General features: G+C 38.3%; 1 protein-coding gene across 3 annotated transcripts in view; it reads right to left on the bottom strand.

Moving 5' to 3' along the window:
- KLHL5 (kelch like family member 5) overlaps positions 1-19,614 on the bottom strand; it is a 77,801-nt gene that overhangs the window by 34,168 nt on the left and 24,019 nt on the right. Inside the window, exons 1-5 of one of the 3 annotated variants that reach the window (XM_036331514.1) lie at positions 18,557-18,742; positions 13,404-13,485; positions 7,855-8,037; positions 3,719-3,855; positions 1,366-1,562 (exon numbers count right to left, since the gene is read on the bottom strand). In XM_036331514.1, coding sequence (XP_036187407.1) covers positions 1,366-1,562; positions 3,719-3,855; positions 7,855-8,037; positions 13,404-13,485; positions 18,557-18,605 — 648 coding nt within the window. In that variant the 5' untranslated portion in view covers positions 18,606-18,742. Of the gene's footprint in view, positions 1-1,365; positions 1,563-3,718; positions 3,856-7,854; positions 8,038-13,403; positions 13,486-18,556; positions 19,040-19,614 lie in introns of those variants that run through there. The other 2 variants (XM_036331508.1, XM_036331522.1) reach the window with 2 other exon arrangements.

The following is a 19,614-nucleotide window of genomic DNA, read 5'->3' as shown; positions in this document are numbered from 1 at the left end:
GTTTAAATCTTCTGAAAGGACTTATTTTAAGATGTTAACCTAACACCATGCTAGGTCTGTATAGTATTGCCCTGTTGCACAATCTCTTATTTTTTCACTTGAAGTACTTTGACCATTAAAACAAGAACATTTCTGAAAAGTAATTATACCACAGGGAGAAAAACGAATCACAAAGGTTGTGCTTTGGTATGAGTGCTTTTTGTCCACTCACATAAATCCCTTCCGTGTTGAAGGGAGTAAATCTATATAATGTGGCGACAATTATGATGATGTCATTTATTGACTGGGTATACTCTGTGTCAGTCACTGTTTTAAGTGCTAAACTTCTAGTAACTCATTTAATCCTCACATTAAGCTTATGAAGTAGGTAGAATTAATCTTCCCGATAGTTGTAAATATTCGGTCTTATAATTTTTCCAGATCTCTATTTTTCTAGTGAATGATTCCTAAAGTACTTGTCAATACCCTGACAAAGCAACTCAAAAGAAGGATGGGGGGTGGGGGACAGTGTAGAGAAAAACATCTAAAGGTTGACAAAATTAGTAATATGGATAACTGTATTTGTTATTAAATGCTCACATTTTCTCTTCCCTTAGAAGCTGTATTGCCTTAAATGAAGCATTTAAAGCCAGAGTCTTCAATCATTGCACAAGAGTAAAGACCCAAGTGTGGACAGACGGCCATTCCTTAAAAATCCACAACCCTCCCTTCCCTAAATCCCTCTACAATGAAGACCAGGGAGTTGTTGGTCCTAACAATATGCCCTCAACATGCCCTTATTTTCTTGCTGTCCTAAATCAAGCTGTACTCATTATCCTCTAGGCTTCTGAATCAGAGCACCCTTTGTGATTTATTTTGAGCATATAATTTGATACAATTAATAACAACATATTTCTATATAAATAAGAACACTTCTTACTTATAATGAGGTTTATCCATGATAAAAAAAGCCTCCCCTTCAGTCTCCTATATTCTGTACTAGGACTGCACCAATGCACTATCATCACTATCACCAAATTCCATCAGTGAATATGTAGACAATTGTGAAATTCATGCAAGTAAAATGTTTGCTGGAAATCTTGCTTTAAAAACAACAGATGTGAAAATCTTGATTGGAACAGTCCTAGGCCACTGTTCTGCTTTTTAGTGACTGTGAAAACTTAAGGCTTGACTCATGTATCCAGGAGAAATATTCCTTGGTGTTTTTGCTTATAACCCAATGAAAATATAACAGATTAGACAGTGAACCTGAGGCTGAAAACATGTGTCAGAGCCATGGGAAAACAGCAACATGTAGCTAAGCCTGCAACAATAAAGAATAAGACAAAGAGCATATGCTTTCCTGCTTTTCAAAAAAACACATACCATAGTATAATTGTGAGCCACTTTATGCAAATCTGTACAACCTTGGGCATCAGCAAAAGAACGGATTCCAAGACAGTTGGATGGGTGAAGCTGTTTCATTAAAAACTTACAGCATGCTTCCACAACCTGTGAAAGCTGAAGAAGGCAAGCTGTAGATAACAGGCACTCAATATTATCTTCTTTTAATTCAAGGCGACCTTAATGATAAAGAGAAATTCCATTAACTACGGAATTATAATAGCTTCAGTTTATAAACTAATTGGTGTTAAGAATAATAATTCTAAATAAGAACTCATTACATGCATTTCAGACCTAGATGATTTAAGACATTCAGAAAGAAAAAAAGAGTGCTAACTATAAAATAATTTTTGCCCTTTGTGACTTCTGCTAAAATAAACAAATAGTAACTCATTTTTAAGACTTAAAAGGATGATTTAATTAGTAACATATCTATTATATATAACTCAAATTTTAAATGCAATATTCTAAACACACAGAATTGATCTAATTATTATATTAACACCTAAAAATATCATTCAAAAGCTTAATTATGATAACTGCTTTAAAGGTTCTAATATACAGGTTTTAACTTAAACAGGTAACACCAAGAGTGATTATAATAGCAGAATCCTATCTAATAAAAGAGAAACATGGTAATTAGCGTACGGCCGCTACCCTTCCCATTGGCTAATCAGGGCAATATGCAAATTAACTGCCAGCCAAGATGGCGGCAGGAAGCCAGGCAGCTGGAAGTGAACATGAGGCTTGCTTGCTTCAGTGACGGAGGACTCCAACGTTCCCTGCCTGCCTTGCCGGCCTCTGAGCTTGCAGTTTAAGAAACATTGTAACAAATATAGAAGCTAAACAAAACCCCAGAAACCTGCTTTCAGCAGCAGAGGCCTCAGAGCTGAAGCCAGAGCTAAACCTGGCCCAGAATAAAAGAAAAGAAAAGAAAAAAAGGAGCAGTTGGGAGCTTCAGTCGGCCTGAAAACAGCCCTTAGCCCCTCACCCAGACTGGCCAGGCACCCCAGTGGGGACCCTCACCCTGAAGGGTGTGTGACCAGCTACAAACAGCCCTCATCCCCTCACCCAGGCTGGCCAGGCACCCCAGTGGGGACCCCCACCCTGATCCAGGACACCCTTCAGGGCAAACCAGCCAGCCCCACCCATGCACCAGGCCTCTATCCTGTATAGTAAAAGGGTAATATGCCTCCCAGCACCGGGATCAGCATGACAGGGGGCAGCACCCAAACCCTCTGATCGCCCTGCTGCTCTGTGTGTGACAGGGGGCGGGGCCTATCCCTATCCGCTCTGCTCTGTTCGTGACAGGGGAAGGCGCCCCAACCCCCTGATCAGCCCCGCTCTGTGCCTGATAGGGGGAGCTCCCCAACCCCCTGATTGCCCTGCGGCTCTGTGTGTGACAGGGTGCGGCACCCCAACCCCCTGATCGGCCCTGCTCTGTGTGTGACAGGGTGCGGTGCCCCAATCCCCCCACCCCCCCTCCACGGGCCCTGCTCTGTGTGTGACAAGGTAGAGCCATAACCTCCCCATCAGCCCTGCCCTGAGTGTGACACTGGCGGCGCTCCAACCCCCTGATTGGCCCTGCTCTGTGGGTGATAGAGGGCGGAGCCCCAACCCCCTGATCCGCCCTGCCCTGAGTGTGACAGGGGGCGGTGCCCCAACTCCCCTATCGGTCCTACTCTGTGAGTGACGGGGGGAGCTCCTCAACCCCCTGATTGGCCCTGCTCTGTGCATGACAGGGGGGAGCTCCCCAACCCCCTGATTGACCCTGCTCTGTGCGTGACAGGGTACAGAGCCCCAAGCCCCCTGATGGGCCCTGCTCTGTGCGTGACAGGGGGCAGCGCCCCAACCCCCTGATTGGCCCTGCTCTGTGCATGACAGGGTATGGAGCCCCAACCCCGCTGTGGGCCCTGCTCTGTTTGAGACGGGGGCATCGCTCCAACCCCCTGATTGGCCCTGCTCTGTGCGTGACAGGGGGTGGCGTCGCAACCTCCCCATCGACCCTGCCTTGAGTGTGACGGGGGCGGTGCCCCATCCCCCCAATCGGCCCTGCTCTGAGCCCGACCAGGGGCTGCACCTAGGGATTCGGCCTGCCCTCTGCCACTGGGGAGCAGGCCTAAGCCAGCAGGTCGTTATCTCCCGAGGGGTCCCAGACTGTGAGAGGGCACAGGCCGGGCTGAGGGACCTCCCCTCCCCCCCGAGTGCACAAATTTTTGTGCACCGGGCCTCTAGTTAATTATAATAGCAGAATTAACTGTTAGCTGTGGCTAAACGCAGAAATCTGAAGTCTAATAAGATAACATAAATCTAAGAGGTTTTAAATTTATATTACCTGTATATGCATACTGAATCAGGGACCATAGTGAATTCGGTTCTACACCTTCCATTTTTATTTCTTCTTGTCTTGCTTCCCTGACATCATTAGTAAACATGGCAGCAAAATAATCTGAGACAGAGGATAGCACCAATCTGAGGACATATTAGAAGAAAAAAAAATCAATGACCATATTAAAGTTGATGCTCATTAATAAGTGCTACTTCTACACAGTTCTATATTTGTAAAATAATTTATGTTGTGAACTGAGACAAAAATTTTTTCCCCAAGAAAGTACACTGCATGCTGAGAATCACATGAAATAAACTCTAAGTGGGATGAAAATAAATAAATAAATAAATAAATAAATAAATAAATACTACTTCTCTCTCTCTCTCTCTCTCTCTCTCTCTCTCTCTCTCTCTCTCTCACTTTATTACCCATAGAAATTGCATGGTACTGGGAAATGCATTTTATTTGCTTTATGCTCTAGTTCCCTAGTTCCTTCCTTTGAATAATAAATTATCATTACTGAAAATTTTCTGCTGAGGTAATGATTTACCCTTTCACTCCTTAAATATTGACTTATAACATCTAGAAAAAAAAAAAGCTACAAGGCCACAGCATTAAATTGACTATATATAAAAAAGGAGACGAAATATAAAGGTTGACTTCTGTTTATCACCTGTTTTTTTATTTAATCATACAAGTAGTGAATATATGGAAGACACCTGAGAATAGTTTTAGCAAGTTATTTTTAACTTTCATGATATTTTAAATTATTATGATATTGTTATAAAGTTATAATATTTTTGTTTCAACACTACAAACTATAATATTTTGTCATAATAATAATTATTCTATATTAGCTATGCCTCTGTCCAGACTTTTCGATAGTCACATATAAGCAAAATAGGTTTTATATATATATATATATATATATATATATATATATATATATACACACACACACACACACACACACACACACACACTAGAGGCCCGGTGCCGGAATTTGTGCACAGGTGGGGTCCCTCAGCCTGGGTGGTGATGGGGGCCGTCTCACCCAATCCGGATCGGGGCTGATGGGGGCTGGCCGGGGAGGGGCTGCGGGAGGGCTCCAGGGCATCCGGCCCTCTTGCCCTGTCCCGATGGGCCGGATCCCAGCAGCAAGCTAACCCACTGGTTGGAGCATCTGCCCCCTGGTGGTCAGTGCGCATAATATCTGACAGTATTCTTGGACCTTATTAAATTATTATACAATTCTGGTCAAGTGATCAGACACTTAGCATATTTATGCTTTTACTAGAGGCCTGGTGCATGAATTCGTGCACAGAAGGGTCCCTAGGCCTGGCCAGCTGGGGCCTTCCTTTGTTCCGTGCCGCCCCCTGGTGGTCAGAGTATGTCATAGCGAGTGATCAAATTCCCGAGGGGACACTTTTCATATTAGCCTTTTATATATATAGATTATATAGGATTTTAAACATGCATTTTCATTTGATAATATGTTTTGAAGATATTTCCATATCAGGACATTTATACAGATTTACTTTATTCATTTTTTAAAAAAACACAGAGATTATGATACAATAATAGTTGAAACTGCCTTAGTGTTTCTAATTCCATTCTCCTCCCTTCCCAAGAGTGGGTTGCTGAGTCTTAATGTTTGCCAAATTGCTCTAGAAAGTGCTGTGCCAATGTAGACCCCTACCAGAATTATATAATAATTTAATAAGGTCCAAGAATACTGTTAGATATTTAAAAATTTTGGCTATCTGTAAGGTATTAAATGGTATCTCATTGTTGTTTAATTCACCTGATTGCTAGTGAGGTTGAAGATCTTTTCAACTGTTTATTGGCCATTCGGTTTTCTTCTTTTGAGAACTGCCTATTCATTCATTTATCCCCCAAACAAATGCTTATGCATGCCTAGTAAGTAATGGGCACTATCTAGATACTTGAAATATTACCAGTGCAAAAAATTGAGAAGAGATGCCTTCTCCCACCGAGTCTTACATTCTAGAGGGAAGGGAGACAAACTGATAAACAGCAGAAATAAACTCTATAGTACATTTAAAAGTGCTAAGTGCCCTGGGGGGAAAAGTCAGGTAAAGGAATATGGGGAGTGGGAGGTGGGTTAAAATAGATGGTCTCATTGGAAAGAGACAATTGGGCAAATAATTGAAGGAGATGCAGGAATTAGTCATTCAGGGATCTGGGAATAGCATTCGGGCAGAAGAGCAGCCAATGCAAAAACCCAAAAGCCAGAGCAGCATGCATGGCACATACAAGGAACAATAAGGGGGTCCGTGTGGCTCCGAGTGAGCAAGGAGAGGACTAGGACAGAACATCACAGAGGTAATGCCAGGCTGGATCACACAACTGCTGTGAGCACACTCAGCGACATGAGGAGCCACTGAAAAGTTTTATCAGAGGAATGACGGAATCTGAGTTCTATTTTTAAAGGATCACTGGAGTAGCTGTGTAGAAAACAGAATGTAGGGGAAAGGAATCAAAGGAAGGAGACTGGTTAGGAGTTTCCTGCCTTGGTAACCTAGTGACATGGTGATGGCTTACATAATATGCATGACAGGTAAGGTAATGAGTTCTGCTTAGGAAATATAGAATTTTAGATGCCTTTATAAAATTCAAGTTAAAACATGCTAATAAACTGATGCCTATAATGTGGACTTTTTGTCACCATATGTAGTAGCATCTCACGCTAATTAAGTCACTGAAAACTATAAAACCAAAGCCATTCTTCCTGATTTTACTTCCACTTTGAAGAGTCTAACAAAACTTTTGGGACAGAGTGTTAATTAATTTTGAAAGGCATAAAAAAGCCTTTGGGATCATAATAGTGATTAACACTGAATAATGAGATATGGAATTATCAGAAGAAAAATGACTTGTTTTTTTATTAAATAGCTCTTTTTTCTTTTTCTTATGTCAAGATATAATACTTCATTTCTGTTAAAACCTTTTGTTCCCTAGCACCAATGATTTTCATATTTCTTGGAGATCAGCAAACAAAAGTTGGGATAACTGCAGTTATTTAAAAATTCTTAACAGTTTTTGCCATTCTCTTTGATCAGCTTTTTTTGCTTCTGAATACCCACAGCTCTAATTCCCATTGAATTTACTTCAAGTTATTTAATACATAGAATTAGGTAGGGTGAAGCTGCTTATAATAACTGAAATCTATGCCAAACAATATTGACTGATCTGAAGCTACTGTGTTTTGTTTTTGTGCTTCTACAGAGGGAAAGTGACCCTCTGGGGTCATTTGATGTATAATAATTTCATATGCACCGTTTTCTTTGCAGAAATTCCATGAAATATACCCCTTCCCCAAAAACATTCTATCCTAACAGTCAATTGGAATTAGTTACCACAACATGATACTGTTATAATAACTTGGTTATTAAATAACAGGAAAGGAATTAAGGGAAGACTAAATAATAAAGGCATGCATTTATACAACCTTGCTAGGAAGCTGCAATTAACATTCTCCAAGTCTGTTCCTCACAGATCGCTGGGGGAAGGGACTGGACATAGATGCTTGCCCAGTAAGGTCTGGGTGCTATGGGAGATGTTTACCTGTCAGTCACACCTGGGAACAAGTCAGTGGCCAGAATAGGTGTGGCCACTGCAAGGGTGAGAAAGCTGAATATTTAAACTCTGGGACAAAGGAACCTCCCTCTTGCCTCTCTCTCCTGCTGCTCTGGGCTGATTCCTGTTGCAGGGCGCCCGGGTCCTCTGCATTGGACAACATGGCCCACAGCCACGTGGGCTCCGTAAATCTATAATGGATTAGTAGACTTTAACTTGCCTGATGTTACCTGACCCAGCTCCACCATGGAATGGACACTCTGGACAGTGGCCCTGCTTTTGGCTCTGCTGGAGCCCCAGCTGCACCTTTTTCAGGACAGGGTTAAGGGGTAGGGGACTTTGCAACCCGAGAAATATAATTCCATGCCAATAAAAACCATTCATTCTCCTGTGGGGGCCTCTGGAAATGCTTATTCCAGTGGTACCCCAAGAACCCCACTAGTGTCAGGGAAACTGAACTCACTGATTTCTCCTGCAACAAACATACATAACTAAATCATCAAGAAAATTTTCACAGACACAGAAATTTAAAAAACAGTTACCTATGAGCTGGAATTCTGCGATCACCAGCAACTAGAATTACATCACATAACTGTTTATGTCTCAAATAGTTTTCCATCTTTTTAAATGTTTGCTCAGCATGATTAAGGGCTTGGAAAAATTCATCTGATGAACATGGCTCCATAGTATGGCAGGATGATAATGTCTGACTACTATTGGAAGTCCTGAAAAGAAAGAGAACACACATTTTGAAATATCACTATTACATTAAAAAGATGTTTTCTAGCGAGTCCCTTTAAAACCTTCAAATGTAATAGAAGTAATTGATGCTACCAGTCAATATTAATGTATAATCATTCATTTTTGTCTTTTAAAATCATATGTGTGTCTTGTAAGCATTGTGAGTGAATGTGACATCTGTTAGTTAACAGCTACACATATTCTTTGTAGTTTCTGTTTTTGAGGTCTCTTCTCTGGTCAACACAACATCTCTGTTGAAAAAAAAACGCAAGTGTTTTCATATTAATAGACATTCCTCCTAACATTATATGTAGGTGTAAGAGATCATTTTTTGAAGTAAGGAAGGCAAATATAAATTCAAGTCATTCTTTACTTAAAAAATGGGTTATGTTCAATAGCTCATTTATAAGATGTGTAAAATATGAAATTATCATAAAAAACCATGCTATAAATAAGTTATTCGAGTCTCTGCTCAGTCTTCAAAAGTTCAGATAAATTATAACTTATATTGCAGGTTAAAGGACTTTGACGGCCTAACTAAAAAATTATTTGAAATTTCCAAATTATAATTTAAAGAGTATGAGTTCTGTTTTCATATGATTTTTTGATGGCAAAAATTAAAATGATTAGGATTAAGAATCTATATATATATAAAAGGCTAAGTGAACGACCGTCCATCCATCCGACTGACCGACCGGCCAGTACATATGACGCACACTGGCAATTTAAAAATAAACGTTGACTTGTGCATGGGTGATGCATGTAAAGCTCTTGCTGGTGCCAATCGTACGTGTGTGTTTTGATCTGTCATTACCGGTCATGAATTTGGTTGACACTGCTATTATAAAGAAAGGGCGAATAGCGATATTAAAATATTTCTAATAATTAATTTCCTTTCAATGTGCACGAATACGTGCAGTGGGCCACTAGTGAAATAATAAATTCATTACCTTCCCCCTGTCCTCCAATATCTCTTTTCCACAATCACTTGAATTAAGCAATTAACATATGTTGGCTATGCAATTAACTATAAAACTATCAACTGTGCCATAACTAAGTTCTCATTTCTCATCAGGTTCATTTTTAAGGATTTTATGATTCTGACAAATGCTTTGTTGAATCAAGTCTCACTATATCTTAAGAGAATTTCTTAATATAAATATCTAATAACCTTATTTAAAAAATCACTGGATGTTTTAAAGTAAAGGGAACTGAAGCCAAGGAGATTAAGTACCTTGCCAGAAGTCATAGAATTTGTTGGTGGCAGAAACAGGGCTGTCATACAGATTGCTATGTGTTCAACAAAACAGCTTTTTCTTTTCCTCCTGGTAATACTATACCTAGACTACATTTCCCAGCCTTTCTTGCAGATAGGTATGGACTTATGATGGAATTAACTGTGTCAACCCTAGGCTAACGTGGCTAAGAGCAGGTATGCCTTTTCCTTCCTTCCTTCCTTCCTTCCTTCCTCCCTCCCTCCCTCCCTCCCTCCCTCCCTCCCTCCCTCCCTCCCTCCCCTCCTCCTCCTCCTCCTCCTCCTCCTCCTCCTCCTCCTCCTCCTTCCCTCCTCCTCCTCCTCCTCCTCCTCCTCCTCCTCCTCCTCCTTCTTCTTCTTCTTCTTCTTCTTCTCTCTCTCTCTCTCTCTCTCTCTCTCTCCTCTCTCTCTCTCTCTCTCTCTCTCTCTCTCTCTCTCTCTCTCCTCTCTCTCTCTCTTCCTGAGTTGAATGGACAGGACTGAGAACTCAGATGAAGGAAGAGGTAAAATGTACTCAAATAAGAACACTCCCATAGACTGTACTCATGGAACTCTGACATTGGATTGAGATATAAGCTAGCAGTGCCTGACTAATACATATTTCTACTAAATCCTCCCAGCCCAGTGCATTTTCAGTGCCAAACAAATATGGGCCCTAAAAAAATGTTCTTGGAGATAACTGTCAATAATAATAATGAAGGCAAAATATATATTTTCTAGAAAGGATGTACTGTATACTATGAATATTATTGGTGTGATGACCTGGAAAATCCAGTATTATATACTCAACTTTACATTTAAGATCATTAACATAAAAATGTATTGAGAAATGTATATCTATATGTTGCTTACACAACTAAGAGAATTAGAATCTAACAGAAAACATAAACAAACACAAATAATGGTAGCTTTGATGAATAATAATTTGAAGATTTAAAACATTTTTAATAGCACATAATTTGTGTTATTCTGTCAATATACTGACAAATGATTATGAATATTAATAATCTAAGGATGAGAGAAAATTAGAAAAACTAATTTTAATAAGCTACAAATCCTTTCTAGGACAAGATAAAGTGAAGTAAATAAATCAAGTTCTTTCCTAGGGTTTCTATATTTTGTATTACATTTCTTATACTTTATATTACATTCTCAGAAATGACTAGAAAATGAATTTGTTGATTATTGGTTTGGGTGGACACATGATCCAAACAAGGCCAATCAGAATTAATCTCAAGATGTTTGTTGATGTTCTTTAAAAAGTCACTCTCTTCCCACTGAGTTTGCTAAGCTGATAAAAAGAAAACTTGAAGCTGCTAGTGGCTTTTTTGCTGCCACATGAGAAAATGCCATCACAAAGGAAAACAGAATCTAGAGAGGGAGAAAAATAGATTTCTGGACTTATTTGAGTATCTGGATCCGGCCAGATGTCTGAAGCTAGGCTCTGTTCATGGACTCTCTATGTACTTACATGAAGCAAAAGTTTCTAGCTTTTGCTTAAGTTAGTTGAACTGGACTTTGGTCTTTTTCAAACAGAGTCCAAATTAATATTTATATTAGGGCAAAAAAGCAGGTTGCAAAAAAAGTATGTAACAATAAGATTCAGATTTTTATTCTAAAAACACAGTTGTTATTGTGTATGTTTAGAAAATATACTGGAAGTACACTTCCCCAAATTGTTAATGATTATTTTGGGGTGGCAGGGAAATCAGTTGTTTGCATTTTTTCATTTTTGCCTACTCTATTTTCCAATGTCTCTGATAAAAATATGACGCAATATGGTAAAAAAAAAACTAATTGAAAAATTAAATCCAAAGAACTCGGAAGAGTTCTATTCAGCTGTCTTCACCTCTTGGACTGCTGATTTTAACCCCCAAACAATTCTTCACTTGTACAACAGTAGTGAGTTTTAGCTGGACACAGCTACACACTCAGGTAGAGAATACATTTCTGAGCTTCTTACAACTAGCTGTGGTCAGGGGACTGGGTTTTCAACAATGAAATGTGAGCAGAACTGATATATCTAACTTGTGATATTTGATTAATGTCCTTCTTTTCAGTCTTTGGCCTTTCCCACAGGCTAGAATGCAGAGGGGAACTGAGTAAGCTTTGACCATAAAGAAAGGAAGACACAATATGGAAGGAATCCCAGTCTCTGAGTTGAACCTGTGAAGCAGAGCTACCTAGCTGCCCTGGGCCACTTGCCATCTGTTAGGTGGCAGAGAAATAAACTTCTATCTCGTTTGAGCTGCCGTATTTCTGAAACTTTTTGTTATAGCATTTTAACCTAATCTCTAATAATATACTCCCTAAAGTTAAATGACCAAATTATAGGGCAATGTGCATACAAGTGTATATGTCATGTGTGATTGCTTTCATGCCTAATACATATAATTCTAAAAATGTATAAAAGTAAAATATAATAAGTGACATAAAGATAGGTTCTTCTGCCTTAACATTTTAGAATTACAAAGGCCAGCTGTGCAACTGTGGTGCCTATCCTTTTCCCTAAGCTGTTGCTTCAGCTTTCCCAGCAGTTCTAGGAAGAATATGATTCCAATAAATTCTTATTCTATTTAAGTCAGTCAGTCAATGTCAGTTGCTTAAAACTAAGAATGGTGATTGATATAGCATACAGATAGGTATTAGGGGGTTCATGAACTCCTTGAACTATATACAAAATATTTCACACACACACACACACACACACACACACACACACACACACACACACACACCAGTGTTTTCTGGGACAAGGTTCCATAGCTTATGTCAAGGGAATCTCTATTATGACTTGGGTATATATGTATGAGGGAAGACCATGCCATATATCTGTCCTAGATACAAGTATAGTATAGTTCAACTTCTTTGCCATCTCTGGAAACAAAATACTTTACATGTGGAAGTGTAGACATTTTTTAATTTCAAACTGAACCAGAATTAATAGACTGGTTTAAACAAAGAGATGTAGAGACAATAAGAGGGTCAAGACAATGGAGATAGCTCTGGAGAAAAGCTGATTATTATGAAGATAACCCCTTGCTGGGAGAGAAGGAGGACCTAAATGCCTTCAGGCTGAGTCAAAGAATAGCAAATCATCTTATCAAGAAATAGAATTCAAGGATATCTGTAGTTGAAACACAGAGTAGCAAGTAACCAAAAAGGTCTGCTGACTGGATAAAGGGTTGTGGCTGTGTCAAGAGAATATACCTGTAAGCCAGCCTGGTTTGCCATTTTCAAGAACCAGGCTAAGAAAATTAACTGGGGAGAGAAGGTGACACTGGTTAGAATAAATCATTAACTATTATGTTAATGCAAGTTGAAAAGGTGATTAAATAGTCACAGAGAACTGCCTACTGGTATGGAAGCATGAAATCTACATATTAATTGTTTGGGCTCAAAATGCAGCTATTTCCAAGTGATCAAGGTCAATACCAGTGGTAAGTCAAGTTGGTAGTGTGGACTAAAAGGGGCCACATGCTATCCTGACTAGCTCAGGGACCGCCTGTGTGGCGACCTTATAAACCCAGAGACCTAAACTAACCACATAGGATGGTCTGAAATGAAAACTTTTTAAATTAAAATAAGTTTATGGTGGGTAGTCATGTCCTAGGCTGGTATCTTTCCTGACAAAGGTCAATCTTTACCTTAACTGAGGCTGTTGTCTTTTTGCATCTACAATAACGTATTGTTGGAACGTCAAAGTAATTTTCCTTTTACTGGATCCCTCAAAGCACAGGCACTGTTTTGTGGAGTCCACAAATCCCCTCATTGTTATTGAGTTAATCGTTGACTGATAACTATCCTCCACCCCCCTAAGAAAAAAGATGTGTCTACCATTTTACTTTTTATCCAATCCCAGAATTTCTCCTCCTCTTCCGCTTTGCTTTCTCCTGCCTCTCTAATCCATCACCAATGGATTTCATGTAACCCACTTACATCTTCTCTTTTGATTGTAATGTATAAAATAAGGTGTAAAACTACCATTCTCCAGAGCATTATCTCAACCCATTGTGATTTTGCTTCCCAGCATTTGTCAACATTTTGGCTCAAATAAACTCAGAAAAATTCTTCACAGGCTTGAATGTTTCTTACATTGACAGTAGTATGCATCTTTGATATGATGTGATGAAAACGGTACTTTGTCCCTGTGATCTTCCAAGCTCATAACCCCAGTCTAATTATGAGAAAAACATCAGACACATCCCAATTGAGTAAGACATTCTACAAAACATCTGACCAGTACTCCTAAAATGCTGAAATAATAAAAAACCAGGAAAGTTACTGGGCTGGTGTGACTCAGTGGTTGAGCACTGACCCATGAACCAGGAAGTCACAGTTCAATTCAGGGTACATGCCAGGGTTACTGGTTCAATCCCCAGTAGGGGGTATGCAGGAGGCAGCAGACGATTATTCTCTCTCATCATTGATGTTTCTACCTCTCTCTCTCTCTTCCTTCCTCTCTCTGAAATCAATAAAAAACAAAACAAAAACACACAATAAGGTAAGTCTGAGAAACTGTCACAGCCCAGAAGAGACTAAGGGAACATGATGGACTAAATGTAACAATGTGTTGCCTGGCCGTCCGGCGTGGTCCAGTGGTTGAGCATTGACCTATGAACCAGGAGGTCACGGTTTGATTCCTGGTCAGGGCACATGCCAGGGTTGCAGGCTCAATCCCCAGTAAGGGGCATGTAGGAGGCAGTCAATCAATGATATTGTCTCATCATTGATGTTTCTATCTCTCCCTCTCCCTTCTTCTGAAATCAATTAAAAAAAAAAAGTAACATGTTATTCTGGATAGAATCGTGTAACAGAGAAAGGATATTAGGTAGAAATTAAGGAAATCTGAGTAAAGTATAGACTTCAGTTAGCAATAAAATATCAATATTAATTCATTAATAATAACAGATGCACCATACTAATAAGGTAATAATAGCAGGGGAAATTGGGTGTGGGGTATATGTGAACTCACCATATACTATCTTAACAATTTTTCTATACACCTAAAACTGTAATAAAAATATAAAATTTGTTTTTCTTAAGAGTAGTTTTTTTTTTTTAAATATATTTTATTGATTTTTTACAGAGAGGAAGGGAGAGAGAGACAGAGAGTTAGAAACATTGATGGGAGAGAAACATCGATCAGCCGCCTCCTGCACATCTCCCACTGGGGATGTGCCCTCAACCCAGGTACATGCCCTTGACCGGAATCGAACCTGGGACCCTTCAGTCCGCAGGCCGACGCCCTATCCACTGAGCCAAACCGGTTTTGGCTTCTTAAGAGTAGTTTTATTTTACTTATCATCAAGTTACTTAGGCTTTCTGTGCCTCATTGGCCTCATCTGTAAAGTTAGAATACAGGATGGGGAAAAGGAGGTTTACAGTTGTGGGTATGGAAAACTGTTTATTCTTGTACTATTATTTATTAGTTATTATATTATTTTCTATATGAAAAACTGTAAACCTACTTTTGCTCCTTCCTGTATAACAGGAACAGTCTCAGAAATCTGTTGTGAAGACTAAATGAGTTAATATACTAAAATGCTTAGAACACTGATTCACGGATAGTAAGCACCAGTCAGTATTAACTGTATTACTTTATTATTAGAGGCCTGGTGCACGAAGTTCGTGCACTTGGGGGGGGGGGCGGGCAGGTGTCCCTCAGCCTGGCCTGCGCCCTCTTGCAGTCCAGGAGCCCTTGGGAGATGTCCAACTGATGGCTTAGTCCTGCTCGGGAGTGGGCCTAAGCCAGCAATCAGACATCCTTAGCGCTGCTGCAGAGGCAGGAGAGGCTCCCACCACTGCCGCTGTGCTCACCAGCTGTGAGCCAGGCTCAGGGCTTCTGGCTGAGGGGTGCTCCCCATGTGGGAGCACACTGACCACCAGGGGGCAGTTCCTGCATTGAGCGTCTGCCCCTTGGTGGTCAGTGCACATCAAAGCAACTGGTCATTCTGCTGTTCAGTCGATTTGCATATTAGCCTTTTATTGTAATAGGATTTTTCAATATTTGTAAAGTACAGTAACATTTTATGCATATTGACTAAAAAATTGTCTGACATTAAAGTCTAACTTTACAAACAAAATTTGAAATGATTTCCCCCAATTAAAAATGTCAAAAATTACAGAATTTCAAAGCTGCCAAATCAAGGGAAGTGTAAACTGTGTTTGTATTATGGTCACATGGTGGGCTACGTGTAAACCTTGCGGACCCTGTTAAGAATTCATGAGTTAAGCTCTTAGGAACCTATAGTTCACATGAAAGGTGACAACTCTATTACATAGGGTCTAAAATTCTCATGGTGTAACAAAAACTAAAGTTTGTATTTTAATACCAAAGTAATGATTTAGATGACTTCCATGGAGAAAAGGCGGCTAGGTTATAGACCCAAGATCAAAGTTAAAAGAAGAGGAACTTTTAAATCATTTAGATCTGTGGCAGCAGAAACTACCAGAAGCCAAAGGCTCAGGCAGATACTTCTCCTAGCCATTATACAACTGATCAAACATATTAATAATGTAGGCTGCCTCTTAAGTCCTTATGATTCTGTATATGTAAAGCCACTCAGCGGTCTTCCCTTTTTCTAATAACTGAAAATTTCAGTCTAAGTTTTGGGGTCTAAATAAAAAATATTACTGCCTAAATAAATTCTCCATGTATCATATGTATTTCCCCATTGTGTCTTTAATATTTTAAGACATCTACAGTATACTTAAATAAAATGTTTACTACATATTTTCTATTATTTGCAAATATTGTATAAGAAAAAGAAACATTTTCAAGTTACATAAAAAATTTGATATCAGTGTAGCTTCTTTTGACATTAACAGTGATAGTTTTTTATTTGTTTACAGAAGAGCAACCACCTAGAGAGATGCTCACTTAATCAAAAAGCTAGGGCCAAATAAATGTATCTACCCTTATAACAAAAATCAAAGACTCAGAGCCAGAAGACTATAAGAAGATGTGAGAATTAGATATATTTAATCTAAAAAAAAAATGAAGAAGTAAAAGTATACACACAAATGACATTTCTAACATCTAGATGTTTGTTTTATCCTTTTTTTGCAATAAGGTGTTAAGATAGAAATTTTAAAGCACTGAGAATGTTAAATTTGACATAGTCCCCCTTTATATCTAAAAATCAGAGACATTTTAAGTACATTTTATTTTTGAAAAAGGTATTTTAGAAATAGTTTGGTTAAAGCAGATGTGAACTGTTTACTCCCACTTAATTATTTACTTTATCAATCTTCTTGACTAAATTTTTTTAAACAATGGTATTTATTTTATATTTTTAAAAAATGTCATTTTCTTATATTTACATCTCCTATAAATAGAAATATCAATTTTATAGTCTTGAAGTATGCATATAGCAATCTCAGTAAAAGGCAATCTTTTTCTTTTACAATGAATATCCCAACAAGATGTTATTTCAATATGGATACTAAAAAATAGATTAATTTAATTTCAGTAATCATTAGTTATGCAAACTACCTTTGTTGTAAGGAAGTAAATTACAGTAACCAATGTGTGTATAACCTTTCCAAGACTATACATGTATATAAATTTCATTCATACATATGCAAAATCTCTCCAAGTAGTAGATACATGTTAAGATTTTTATAATTTATGCTGGTAAATGAATGGTTTGTCTAATTTTGTTTAAATGTTGACACATTGCATTGATTTTTAAATGGAAAGATGATTACTCTTTGGTTTCCCACAAAAATGATAAGCCTTGAACCTTTTACTATATAAATTATTCTGCTATGGCAACAAGTCTCAAAACAACCACCAACTCCCCCCCCCCAAATACCACCCAAATCCCCCCAATTGAACAAACAAAAAAACCCAAAACAATAAAACCACATTAACTCAATTGATCTCCATATTAAAATTATTAGTTTCCTCTAATCTCAAGATAATGCCAAGTCACAAACTAATTAAACAATTTAAAAAAAGAAAAATTAAAAAATTAAATATACTAGTTATCTATGTAAAGATATTCCCTTCTCTCCATTACACAAATGATAATAGATGATTAGTCTATATTTATCACTATTCCGACACCACAGTTTATAATTCAATATTCTGAAGGTTAGAAGGGAAGGCAGTCAATATCCCTAAGTAAGATTTATTTGGTGTTTTTTTTTCCCTAAGTAAGAGATATTTGAATATAAGAACTCATTTTGTCTCCATCTCCTACATTAATAATCAACATACAAATTACAAGTGTTATCAAAACCTGCAAAGGGTTTTAAAAGAAAAAGAATCCATAATCAAACTAAACAAATGATAAGCTATGTATGCCTTTAAATATTTTGAAATATTTGAGTGTAGATGAAAAGAAAGGTGACTTTCATGTTCTAACTTGTTACATAATATTGTACAGTAGTTTATACTAGTTAATAAGAAAATCCATTTCAAAGATAAAATCAGGTTCCAAGGATGAATATGGATAAAGTCATTGTGAAATTACCGATGTTTTATTTTCTCCCCTCAAACTCATTTTCCCTCCTTCTTGCCCCCTTTCACCAGCTGACCACAACTAGCCCTCTACATTCCTTTAAACTCTCCTGAAGGAATGTCCCTCATTTCCCTAAATAGCACAATTTTCAGTGAAGTGAAGGTAACAGGAATTAGTAGCTGTCATCTTAGAAAGAGACATGTTACTGTATTCTCTGTATTAGTCTGGAGAGCTGCAACATAGACAAGACAAAGAGAAATAACCATAAAAAAAGACTATTGACAACTACATGGTGTAAAAAAATTATTGACAACTACAGTGTTATCTCCCTATAAAACCTTTCATTTTCATTTAGATTTTACAATGACTCTCTCTAATCTGTTGCAAACTAAAATGTCATAAAAAATGTATACACTAGAAATGTCTCCAATAGTTTTGCTATGATTAAGAAAGGTAAAAGAATGAAACAAACTGCAAGGCAATGATGTATAAAACTGTTATTAATATTCTTTTCAAGGCAGAGCCAGATCTATATATGGAACACAAGATTATTTTTAAAAGAATGCTATTTGTTGTCTTTATAATTTTACAGAATTAATATTAGAATATTCTTAAAACCTAGCAAAAGTCCCACATTTGCATACCAAGATATTCTGTATGTGTATGTACAAGGTACATACATATATATTCATAAATTTTAAATAATACTGTTATCTTAAAACATTATAGAGAATATACCCCACCCCCCCCATTTCTAACAGTAAGAAAATCATCGACCTGCACGAACTGGAATCAGATTCATTTTCCTCTTCACTAGTGCCATCATCCACTTCTGGTCTATCCAGCCAGTGTGCACCGCCACAATCTTCTGCTGTAAACTCAAATGCAGGGACTTCAGAGGTGGATGCCATTGGCCAAGAAGGTGAACTCTGAAAATCCAGTTGGCTGGACCTTCGGTAACCAATTGAAGCCAGAGGCAATTGTAGGCTACATGGATCTAAAAACTTTCTCCCACCGTTTGCTCCAGTCTGTCCTCGATTCCAAAATTCTCCCTGCTGGCTGTCAACTGTAGGATTAGGAGATGATGCTTGATGGCCAAACCACCTCCATCTGATTTTCAAAATCTGCTTCACATCAAACTCTTTACGAGAACCAGACATCCTCAGAGAAACCAAGTGATCGTCTAGGCAACGGGCAAAAAGCACTGCACACAGATCTGTGCATCCAACCAAGACAAGAGAAGTATATGCCCTGCTGTACACAATAAACAGATTGAAAAGAAAATAAATCACATTCACATATATATCTACATTTACTTTTACACCACGATGTCAGATTATAAAGAACAAAGGATAATGAATAAAGATGAAACACGGTGGAACATTCCGTTCAATCAGAGCAAACTCATCCACCTATCCTGAAGCAGCTAGCCCACTTTCCTCTGCTCTCCTTTCCCATACTGACCATTAGCTCTCACAAACACTGACAGCATTCATTAAAGCCCTTTCAAATGCAGAACACTACCCCCTTTCCTTAAACCACAAATGACAGAAAGCACTATCCCTCACAGTATCAGTCTCTGCTGCTTAGTGTATTAACTCTTTTATTGCTGAAACAAGAAATTTATTCCAGAGCATTTTCCTTTGTACTTAAAAATCACTGTAAAACTAAAGTGCCTCTATTTTTACACAAAGTTCCTACATGAGATGGCACAAAAGAATAGTTTTTAAATAAGCATTTTTTTAATTAGACAAGTTCTAGTGGTTTTTCAAGCTGTGCTCTTTGGATGGGAGATGAGGAGGGAGGAACGTAACAAAAGGTGAGGTTCCAGTTTG

The sequence above is a fragment of the Myotis myotis genome, unplaced genomic scaffold (genome assembly GCF_014108235.1).
Source record: "Myotis myotis isolate mMyoMyo1 unplaced genomic scaffold, mMyoMyo1.p scaffold_m19_p_1, whole genome shotgun sequence".
Classification (NCBI taxonomy): Eukaryota; Metazoa; Chordata; class Mammalia; order Chiroptera; family Vespertilionidae; genus Myotis; species Myotis myotis.
The sequence above is the reverse complement of the archived record's forward strand: the minus strand, read 5'-3'. Positions and strand labels throughout refer to the sequence as shown.